A 12,373-nucleotide genomic window follows, 5' to 3' on the forward strand; every position below is an offset into this window, starting at 1 on the left:
ATGTTACTGTGTCATACTTACTCTTTCACCAGGAGGGCCTGGAGGGCCATCACCGCCTGAAGTGCCCTATAACAACAACAACAAAAAAAAGAAAAGAAAAGAAAAATCAGTTTTGATTACTTCTCCTAACTTTCATCCTCTGGAAGAGGAACGGAGAACAAACCCGAATGGAAGGAGTACTCAGAATACCTTTGGGCCAGGTTTCCCAGTGGGACCTCTCGCGCCTCTGGAACCTCGAGGACCCTGCACGGGAGAGCAAAAGATGAAAACTGATCCAGTGCCAAGTACATCCAAAAGCAGAGGACCAGTGTGTATTTTCGAAGAGAATTATCTTGGAAAATTAAATCCAGACCGAAAAATGAAAAGCATGATTTTTAAATCAAGGCACCCACCGTTGGACCACGTTGACCCCGAGGGCCTGGTTTGCCAGCGACACCCTGCCAAAGACAGTTTAAACAGTTTCAGTATGTAGCAAATCACAGTCCACTGTGAGTCGAGTGCCAAGTGATAGGTACTCATTCAAGAACATTAAATTCCAGAGTTTAAGGGAATATGCTTATATATCATACCCGTGCACCTTTCTCTCCATTGGCACCTGGAAACCCAGGAAATCCCGTGGAACCCTACAAGAATAAAAGCAAGAAACAATGAGCATGGTAACTAATATTTTTAGCCATAGGCTGCAAACCTCTTGGAACACACGGAGTCTCACAAGCTGGTAATATTTAAATCAGACACAGAATTTTAAGATACTGTACAACTTCTATGAATCTATTTGAAAATGAACTTACAGTGACATCTGAGATCCTAGAAGCATTGAAAGCATGAATTGATAAAAAAAAATTTCAGTTTTTAACTTTAAAATAATTATTCAGATATCATTTCTCATATTAGAAAATAGCAATTAAAGGACATTTTAGATAGAAAAATTTTGACTTACAATTCTATATCATGAGCATGAATAATTAGATGTTAAAATAGGATTTTTATAAAAGTTTTCCTGAATTAACATTATTGTATTTGCATATTTATCACTTTTTAGTTTATTTTTAACATTTTTAATTTTAGTTTATATTTAGTTCTACCTTTAGAACTAAATAAAATCATAAAGACTAACAATCTTCTTCCACCTTTTCCATTTGATGTTTGACTGTGGTTAGATCTAGCTGAGAGTCTAAGTCAGGAAGCCTAGCATTAAAATCCTGTTTTTGGAATTCCAAAGACATGACTTCAAGACTTATGTTTATCATACATTCACCTACGTAAGCTGGGTACATTACTTATCCTCTTTGAGCATAGTCTTTTATCATGCAAAACGAGGGCACTTACCCACATCTTATAGGCACTTTGAATTTGTGGGAGGTTGGGATAAAGAAAGGCAAGGTATAAAAATGATAATAGTAGATAACAATAAATACTGGTTATATAGAGATGTAATAAGCACAGTAAAGGCATCATGTCATTTCATCCACAAACAGCCACATTTTACAGATGGAATATAATTCTCCCATTTCGCCTAGTGCCTATGTCCAGATTTTCATCTGTTCAGAGATTCTTTTGAACATGACTGTGATTGGTTTGCCCCATCACTGAATCATGAAACAGAACAGATTAAGGGTCAGATCCTTTCTCCTCAACTTGCTAACTATGAGACTCTGGAAAGGGTTGAGAGGGCTTCCAAATACTCACTTTTCCTGTCCAGACCACTACACAAATGAAATGCAGTAACGTGTAAAGTATCTAGCAAAGAGTAGTAGACACTTCCCCACGTTAAGGGAAATGTAACAAAGCCTTCTTTGACTTGAATCCATTTCCTACTTTTTTATCCTTCCATTCATTTCGATTGAATTACCCCTAAAATAATATTTCTCCAAGGGACATGTGGCCCCTCCACAACAGAATAATCCAGAGTGATTCCATACTATCAGGATCTATATCTCTCTGGCAGCAGGATCCAGGAACCTGCATTTTATTTATTTATTTTTTTACAGATTTTATTTATTTTTTTGACAGACAGATCACAAGTAGGCAGAGAGGCAGGCAGAGAGTGAGAAGGGAGGAAGCAGGCTCCCTGCTGAGCAGAGAGCCCAATGCGGGGCTCGATCCCAGGACCCTGGCATCATGACCCGAGCTGAAGGCAGAGGCTTTAACCCACTGAGCCACCCAGGCGCCCCAGGAACCTGCATTTTAAACCATTTCTCCAGGTGATATATACAACAGATACCAATTGTATCTCCTCCACAACTCATGAAAATCGTATGTGGAGGCTTATGGGAGCTGATGATCAAAACACTAACCCCTGGTAGTTACTGCTAACCTTCCTCTTATGACCCACTTCCCAATATATTCTAATTCATGTCTATAGAGATTACTAAGTGATTCACCTGAGGACAATTGTTAGGACATGTAATGTTCACATAATGGGGAAATAATGTCTGCAAATTACATTTTTTAAAGGGCTTTCAAAGCCATTGCTCTTTCTCTATGGAGAATCAGAAAGTTAGATCTGGTAGAGTATTACTGTGTGACTACTCTAAGAACCTGACAAACGACTATAATCCAACATGGAAATAATCTACTCTATCAGATTTTATTTGAGAACAAATACTCATTTCTGTCTTGAGTGGAATAGATAACTAATCATATTTATAGAGACTCAAAACAAATTGCTCTATGCATCAATTTTATTTTTAATAAATTTATTTTCTTACATAGTTTCTGCTCTAAGCAACTTATAGGAAAAGAATAAAAATGCCCAAACCACCAACTAAAGAGTTTATAATATATGGGCATATTCTTCCTCTTTTCTCACATAAGGGGTTACCACCAAAATATACAATTCCCATGAAAAAGCATTATAATGCTTTTAAATGGAAAGAACAAACAGCAAACAAATGCCCAAAAGTCAAAAGCTAATGATGAAATTGGCCCACTAACTGTGAAACTTTCAAAATTATTTGAATGCTGTTTTAAATATAAAGAATCCTATGTTAAAATAGATTTTACTTTTTGAACTATCATTTTATAGTACTTACAGAGGTGCAACTTTCAAATATCCATTGTGATTTATATTGTTAGAAAGTTATCAAATAAGTTACATTGTCTAATTATAGTCCTTAAATCGCCTAAAAGAGATTAGCAGCCAAATTTCACTTTTAGTACAATACAGATTTAAATCTATTCAAAATTCATTAGTTTCCACATAGGAAAAAAATGTAAAGCTATCTTTGATCTTTGATGACCCCATTATTTTTTGTTTTGGGATCAAAAACATAAATCATTTTTGATCATAAGAAAGTTGTTATAGCGAAAAGTAATATTAAAAAAATAAAAACCAAAGTTTCAGACATTTTGGCTAAAGAGTAAAGAAAAATGTTTGATTCCTCTAGGAAGAAACATTTCTCTCCAGTTATTCTGTTGTATTTTGTTAATAAAAGTAACTCAAAGAATATTGAACAGAGTACTGTCTTAGGAAAAAAAAAACAGAAGAAAATAAGAATGTCAAATAAAGGAATATTGTGTTCATTCAAGTAATATGACAGTTTTCTGTTTTTAAATCAAAACTCCACAACTGCAGTTCAATGTGGTAATTAGATCAAGAACTCTTCAAGCAATCTAAGGATAGGTTAAGGTTGTGGGTTTTGCAGGGAATGTCTTTTTTTACATAATACTTTTGAAAATGCTTGATATTTGAGAGGAAATAAGCTAGGAAACACAGCAGTGTATTAGAGACAATATTTAAAAGGTAAAACTTGCTAATCAGTGTTCTAAATGTAGCTAGAAACCTTTAAATGATGCTCCTGTTATTCTTAAATCACAAATGAATTGACTCTCATTTTAGAAGAGCTCAAGTATATGTTTACTTCTTACTCTACAAGGAAATGCATATTTTCTAGAAACCCAATGAAAAAATTATAAAACAAAGCCACACACAGCAAGCCTAATATATTGTCATCACATGACAATGAATAAACACAAATATTATGCAGTTCACATTTGTCAAGAGGAAGGACGTTCTGGTTTCCCAATGATTATCTGTGAAACTTATTAATAAATATGTTTGGGGATTATTATATAAATAGGATTTATCCTCATGTACTATACCTGTCAAGCATGAATGGGTCAAACAGAGGGAGGAAAAGGAAATAGAGAGATAGAAAGATAGAAATAGATAGATGATAGATAGGTAGATAATCTCATGGGCATATACCCATCTTAACAGTAATAACCAAAATGTATGTATTAATTTATTTAACCACTTATTTTTTTTAAAGATTTTATTTATTTATTTGACAGACAGAGATCACAAGTAGGCAGAAAGGCAGGCAGAGAGAGATGGAGAAGCAGGCTCCCTGCTGAGCAGAGAGCCCAATGCGGGACTTGATCCCAGGACCCTGGGATCATGACCCGAGCTGAAGGCAGAGGCTTTAACCCACTGAGCCACCCAGGAGCCCTTTATTTAACCACTTTAATTAACTAGTCAATACATGAAGTGCAGCCTTGACAAAGTTTTAGGATTAGCTTGAGGAAAAGTAGTACACCAAAGTAAACCTATTTTTAAAACCATCCAACTTTATGCTTAAAATATGTATATTTCAAATAGTTAAAAGTAGCACTTGAGTTCTGTAATAGATTGAATGGTGGCCCCAAATCAATATATCCAATATTCAAATCTCTGGGACTTGAATGTTGCCTTATTTGGAAAAAGAGGTCTTCATAGATGTAAATTAAGTGAAGGATCTTGAAATGAGTTCATCCTGGATTATCCAGGTGGTCCCTAAGTATAAAGACAAGTGTCTTTATAAGAGACAGAAGAAAAGACATAGAGAAAAAAAAAAGGCTATGTGAAGGTAGTAGAGATTACAGATATGCAGACACAAACCAAGGACCTCCCTGGGCTAAAGAAACTAGAAGAGGCAAAGACAGACTCTCCCCTAGAGCTTTTGGAGGGGCTGGGGACCCTGCTGACACCTTGATTTTAGGCTTCTGGTCTCAGGAACTATAAGATAGTAAATCTCCATTGTTTTAAGTCGCCAAGTCTGTAGAGATTTGTTACAGTAGCCCTAGGAAACAAATAAACACTGTGGAAATGAGGCAAAATAAAGATGATGAAACATGTACTGCAATTCTTTTTTTTTTTTAAGCTACAAGTGGAAATTCCAACCCTTAGAGTACTAGAAATGAAATCAAAAGCTATTCTGCATCACCTATCATCCCCATTATAACTTTTAGATATACTAGGATGTCACCCTGGAAGTAACTGACTATGCTTTCCTTTCATGACCCTGCATGCTAAAATCCATCAATCCATAATCACCTAGGATCTCTGAACTCCCTGAGCACCAGGTACCCACATACCCCATGTCTTTCCCTTATGAAATTATATTTTAAGGATTTATCATCTTTAGGTTACAAACTGAAAGGTAATTACATGTGATTAATTTCTACAAATGTAGAAAAAATCAAGCTAATTGTTTTACCTTTGGACCTTGTCTCCCTGGATATCCTGGTAATCCTGGAACACCGAGTTTCCCCTAAAGTTTAAAAAAATAATAATAATGACAAATAAAAATTCTAAGTCAAATTAAGCTCCAATTATGAGTTTAGTGATTTTTCTAAAAGTCAGAACCACATATATGAATATCAGAAAGGAAGATTTGCAAGTTTTCACCATAGTTTACTTACATTGTATTTCCTCATTTGAATAGGGAAAAATTGCTTTGGACATATTTCTAATTCTATAGTGTTTGCTAACTTCTGTGTAAGTGACTGTGCCTTATTTGGGGACACAGAACCCTGAGCTAAAGAGAATTCTAGGGCTCCTTCTGAACTCTCAAGCAGGAATAAAGAAAACGCCTAAGTTTTTCAACATTAAAACTATTTAAAATTAGTTGATGTAGTTAGAACTACATTTAGATTTTATCATTTCAATTAAAGTACATCTTTTTGATAAAATTATTTCATTTCTCATTGTAAATATAAAGCAAGCAATCATGAGTTATTTAACCATTTCTCACTGAATAATTTAAATAACTATACAAGAAATCCTGACCTAATTTTTGAGCAACGTTTCTTCTTTTATTCAAAATTCTGTATAAATCTGGGTTAATAGATATATCAAATGTTGCAAATTACAGCTAAATAATGATGACTATTGTCGAGCATTAATTTGTGCAGGTGAGGACTTAAATGAACCAAAATTTTGTTCCAGTGCAATATTGCCTTTCAATCTAAAAGTGCTAAAACAAATGGTGAATTACAGCAAAGTCCAAAGAAGTGTAACAAATACCAAGAGGTTTAAAGTGTTACACTAAGAAAATTGCTCCTAGAACAAAGCATTAATTTCAAAATACAGGCAGAGAGAAAATTAAATTAAATTGAATGACTTAAATCAAATATGTTTGTGGAATTTTACTGTGATTTATTTTCCTCAAGATTTTATAAAAGCGCAGTTCATATATAAAATATTATTTACCAAACTCTTAGACATTAGTAAGCACATAGTACCATTATTTCCAATATATATTTAAACAAAATAAGAACAAAAACAAAAATCCAGATAACTACATATAATGGTAAAAGATGAACAGTAACTTTATAAACAATAAATATTTTACTAGATAAATCAAGGCAAGAAAACAGGAATATAGTTTATGATCCTGTTATTAGAGATTGAACTAAAGAGTTGTCTGATTCAAGATCAACATTGCATAGGTAAGAAGCCTTCAGATGGAAAATATGCAAACAAGCCCTAAGAATCTTGCTTATAATGATGTCCCTTTGGATATATTAAGTATCATATCTGTTTTATGTCACTTATTTCAAGGTTGATGAAATTCTCTAATTACGATCACAAAGCCTTTGTGTCCTATGTTAATTACTGTATTATAATATAAACTCTTATTCACTTTAAAGTCATTCCAAAATAAATCCAAACAGAAAATTTGTTTGCATTTTCAATATGGTGATAGGCAACTTCAATAAAGGGAAAATAATAATGAAATACTAAAAATGAAGAACTGTGGGATAAAGTACTGATGCTTCTGAAGAGAGGGGGAATCATTTACAAGAGGAAGGTTCAGAATAATCTACAGCTATTGGCATGGGAGTACTTGAAGTGGAAGGGTCATCGGGCCTTGTAAGCCCTTATTTTTGCCCATTCTTTCCTTCCCCTGCCTAAACACAATAACATTATGCAGCAGTTCACAGTTGGCAGTTGGGAGGGTGAAACTGTAGAAGAACCACTACATCAGGAGTCCTAATGACATGAGGAAATGTTTTCTTACTTTTCTAATCACAGTGTGTGAATCATTTTTTCTTCATATATTTTTTCATACATTTTTCTTCTGAGACACGATGGCAAGAAGGGAAATTAAAAATGTCTTAAGTGGCATGGAATTTCCGTTTTTTTATAGAATAATGAAGGGCTCAATACAGAAAATTTGGAAAGTAGATATACATATTATAAGAAAGGAAATCATCTGAATTACACCAAAAAATAATTATTATTTATATTTTCCTTTAGTGTATGCAATAGGATAACACTTGCCACAGACATTTCTTGTTCTTTCTCAATTTAACGTCATAGTTACATTTATAAGGTGTTTACATCACTAAATACTCTATGAAGGCATAATTTCAATGTTGTGTAATATTAAATGTAAATATAAATGTAATGGTTGAAAATATTTTTTGACATATTACATACAGCACGATGGCTATGAAACCAATGAGTATTAGAATTATCTGGGGATGTTTTAAAAGATAGCAATGCTTATGTTAACCCCATACTAAAATTAAAGTCTTCTGAAGTTGGGCTTGGACAACAGCATTTTTTAAAAACACTTGCTCAGTGAAATGCATGTTTGTGTGAAAAAAATAGAAAGTGTACATTTTGGCTTGAGGAGCAAAGATGATTCTACTTCTTCCAAAACCATAAGCTGCCCATCTTTCATTGATTTTTTGATTCTTTGTTAATCAAACTCAAATTCTTAGCTTCTAATGTGGAAGAGCTTAAATTGCTGCTGATTCTACATGGCCAAGGAGAACAGAGGGGATGGACAACAAGGGAGAGTGAAAAAGGATAATGGACCCATTTCATGGTTATACTCCTAATAGTAAATGGATATGCTTGAAATGTCATAGAATCCTCTAGATTTCTGACATGGATGACTAAAAATATTTTTAAATGACAATGAAACATCATCTGCAAGAGCACCTGGGAATTTAAAGTTGTTCACTGACCTTTTCTCCTGCTTGACCAGAAGGACCAGGGTCTCCAGTTGGACCTGCTCGACCTTTGGGTCCTTCGGGGCCATCTTCTCCTCTTGGACCTACTTGACCAACTTCTCCCTGAAACACAGAGGAATATTCTTATGATTTAAAATACATTGGAGACTGAATAATAGAAATTATAGTGTATCAAAAAGTCGTATTTTCCAACTCCTCATTTGTTGACTCATTTTTTATTTAGGACAAAGAGGTGTGAAAATCTTTGATTTCATCAATCTTTCCATTAGTAAGTAAACAACTTAATATCGTCTGACATTTGAAAACCTACAGAAGTCCAGTGTTACCATGTTTCATAGTAAAGTAATTTTAATGCATCTGTGTTGCAGAAAGAAAGAAAAAAGTAAAAATCATGGTTAGATTGTGGAGGGTGGCAGAATAATCAACCCCAAAATATGCCACTTGGGCGTGAAGATTATTTTGAGTTGAAGGCAACTGAGAAGAAGCAGAAGCAAGAGAAGATGCTAAAAGCAAGGTACAAATTTGCAAAGGAGCCATCCCTCCCCTCTCTACAACAAAGGACAAGTTAATCACTGGAGACTGCTAGACACCAGAGGAATCTATATGACAAACTCTATTAATTAGCCTTTATCTAATTGCTTTTCCATATGTCTTCCTTCCTACAATTTGCAGTCCTACAAACTCAAAGTCCTTTTCCTTGTCATGTCTCTAAAAATGCATTCGTGCTTTGCTAAAACGTGAGATAAGCCCACATTCTAACCACCACTTCAAGTTAATTATCATGGAGTGCTCCCGTGTGTAAGCATGAAGCAAATGCTAGAAATCTTCTGTTTGTTGTTCTCTTGTTAATCTGTCTTTTGTCAATCTAATTCTACGGGTCCCCAGCCTAAGAACCTAGCAGGTTAGGAGGAAAAAGTAATTTTCCTTTCTGACAATAGCAATTTTGGAAATCACTGTTTGGAACACAAGAAAAATGTCTCCATTTTAGCCTTTGGTTTTCACCTTGAAATGTGTAAGTTATTACCCCATTCTGGAAACAGATGTTACATACTTTTTAGCGAAACAAAAATATTCTGCAGTATGCTTCTTTGATATTAGGTATTATTGTGTTAGATATAAAATAATTTTTCCCAATAAAACACAGCTTAGTTTACTTTGGGGAACTCAGATTTTTGCTTGTTTTCTAGACACTCATTACCAGAAAAAAAATATACCACTTTTTCAATCAAGAATTCAAGCTCACTAATAATGGAAGTTCAAGAAAGTTGCAGATATATGGTTTCCAAGCAACACATCTCACTACAAAATTTAGAAGAAACCTATTAAGCTACACCTTTTAAGCAATTTGAGCATCAATTTAGAAACAAATTTATAAACAATACTAGTCAACTTTATATACACACATGCGTATAGGCTACAGAACACATGGAAATTTAATATAATACCTGAAAGACTATATTGCCTCCATAAAAACTCACATGTCTAATTTTCATATAAAACCAAAGAAGCAAAGTCTCAGATAGTATGAATATCTTCATTTATCCTGTGCTTGCTATATTTAAATATAAGATTATACATACACACAGCACACATACATATACACATAAGTTTATGTTCTGGTATGAATTTTCTTCTTACTTACTCTATCACCTTTAAGACCCATGTCACCTTTGAATCCTGGAAAACCATCTTCACCCTAAAAACAGAAGTAATAAAACAAGTGTTAAATGATTTGTTTGAATGAATCTAAAATATGGCTATATAAAATATGAACAATGATAATTTAGGGAAAATTGTTCTGAGAAATGTGAATCATGTTGTAAAACTTCCTTCTGCCTATTTTAACCTTTATCACCCATATCCTCTCATTTTCTATTGTTACATGGCTCTAAGTTATTCTAGGAAATTTTTCTCAAATGTGTCCATTAAATCTTCCTTATCTTATGGGAAAAATAACCATTCTCTTTATAACAGCATATATCCTATGCCATTTGAACAAAGAAAGAGTAAATATTTAAATAATTTAAAAATTATCATTTTAACTTTGGAATACAAGAACATTTGACTACCAAATAAAATGTCTTTACCTCTAAATTTACTAATTCATACCAAAGAATATTATATCATGTATTTTGTATCCTGTCCTTTAGATAAGTGCCTTCTAGCTCAACTTGTGTTCTATATTACAATCTCTTTTCAGATAAAGAATAAGTAAACCGTTATTATCTTTTACATGTACACCGAGAATGCTCATTATCACAACAGACCAGTAATACTGAGAATTGGGCCTTCTTTAATTAAAGAGAGCAGATATTTTGATTCTGGCAATATTTCATTCCAGACTTTTAAAACTAAGCTTTATGAACAAACTTGCTGTCTTTTAATTTCAAGAAAATTAAATAAAAAATAAATTGCTAAGGAATAACCATTTAATTTTTCAATAGCATTAATTGAGCATTACTCTGTGCAGAGTACTACGGAGTATGTTGAGATTTTTGTTTTAACAATAAAAACTGAAGGTATAACATTTGCATTAATTTTGGTACAAATGGAGTAGAATGGTGTTCAAAGAAGAAAGAAATGATGATGATGATGGTGGTGGTGGTGGTGGTAGTGGCGGTTCCGGTGTTTGGAGCGAGGCAAGAAGTTAACTGAAGAAGGTTTGACAGGGAAGTTAGTATCTTAATTAGGAATTAGAAAATGATGTGACTTGCAGAGTTTGGGGAAAGGACATGTCAGGTCGAGTATGTGAACAGAGATAGCAAGATTGGCACATTGACTTCCACATCCTGCTGCCAAACGAAGTCTATAAAAAAACAAAATTGATCACATCAATTTTTACTTTAAAGCACCTTAATGGTTCCAAACTGCTAATAATGAATATATGCTGCCAACCTCGCTCCCTCCTAACCATGATCTACCCTTGTTTGTTCATTTTGGTAGTCTTATCTTTGGTCTCGAATGTCCCTTTCACCCCCACCCGACACCCTGGCATTGAGTACGAGAAAAAACTTAATTACCTATATTTCCATTTGTAATTCTTTTTTTTTTTTTAAAGATTTTATTTATTTATTTGAGAGAGTGGGGCAGATACAGAAGCAGACTCCTCACTGAGGAGGGAGCCACACACAGGGCTGGACCCCAGGATCCTGAGACATTTAATGGACTGAGCCACCTAAGCACTCCTCCACTTGTAATTCTTGCATTGGTGGCCATTATCATATACACACCTCCAAATCCTTTATCTCCTCTATCTACCTCTGATTACCTTTACTCTTCTTTCAAGACTCAGTTCATAATTCTGCTATGAAATTTCTCAAGACTTCAATCTCTACCCAACCCCCACCCTAAAATTAACCCCTCTATCCTGTGGGCTCCCTCTGAGCATTTACTATTTTAACAACATGCCATTCTGCACTTAATAGATCATAGTTCTTTCTTTTACTAAATGGTAGAAATAAAGATTTCTGTCTAATTAGCCTCTACACCTCCAGTGCCTAGGACATTTTTGATCCTTTATAACCATGATATTTAATAAACATTAACTAAATGGATATTTACTAAATGAACACACCTTAGTGTGTGTTTAGCAAGGTATGTTAAGGTCCATAAAATGTCAGATAATTATGAATATATGAGACCTAAACCTAGAAAAGGGATTCAATCTGGTATCTTGCCTAAACTTAAAAATTCTAACAGGTCTAGAAGTTTCCTTTAAGACAAAGGCATGAGGTTTTCAACTTTCTGGCTATAAGTAGCCATGTATGTAGGATTCTCTCTGTACTGAATGCAACTGGGCAATAATAGAGGCTTAAAAGCTGAAAATGACCATTTAACTTCCTATTGACTATTGTCTTCATTACCTTCTCCCTAGAGAGAAAGGTAATTACACAGTTGCCAAATTTAGTTTAAAGAATACTGCAATCTAAGTCAAAAAATCAATAACAGTTTTTGGGATTTTTCCAGGCAGAAATTTTTGTTTCAGGAGAGAACATAGTAGACTAGATGCTATTTCTGTGACACTTTTGTTTTCAATACATTCACAATTAGAAAATAAAGTAGAGAAGCAAGTAAGAAATAAATTAGATAACTTAAATGTTAGGTATATCCTTACAACAAGTGG

The 12,373-nt window shown here is 34.0% G+C and overlaps 1 protein-coding gene across 1 annotated transcript in view; it reads right to left on the minus strand.

The window, feature by feature from the left end:
• Nucleotides 1–12,373, minus strand: part of LOC111143017 (collagen type XI alpha 1 chain) — a 203,687-nt gene that overhangs the window by 83,674 nt on the left and 107,640 nt on the right. The window contains exons 30-36 of the mRNA XM_022496424.1: nt 9,893–9,946; nt 8,245–8,352; nt 5,481–5,534; nt 570–623; nt 393–437; nt 190–243; nt 22–66 (exon numbers count right to left, since the gene is read on the minus strand). Coding sequence (XP_022352132.1) covers nt 22–66; nt 190–243; nt 393–437; nt 570–623; nt 5,481–5,534; nt 8,245–8,352; nt 9,893–9,946 — 414 coding nt within the window. The remainder of the gene's footprint in view (nt 1–21; nt 67–189; nt 244–392; nt 438–569; nt 624–5,480; nt 5,535–8,244; nt 8,353–9,892; nt 9,947–12,373) is intronic.

The sequence above is a fragment of the Enhydra lutris genome, unplaced genomic scaffold (genome assembly GCF_002288905.1).
Source record: "Enhydra lutris kenyoni isolate GAN:26980312 unplaced genomic scaffold, ASM228890v2 scaffoldscaffold9, whole genome shotgun sequence".
NCBI classification, from domain to species: domain Eukaryota; kingdom Metazoa; phylum Chordata; class Mammalia; order Carnivora; family Mustelidae; genus Enhydra; species Enhydra lutris.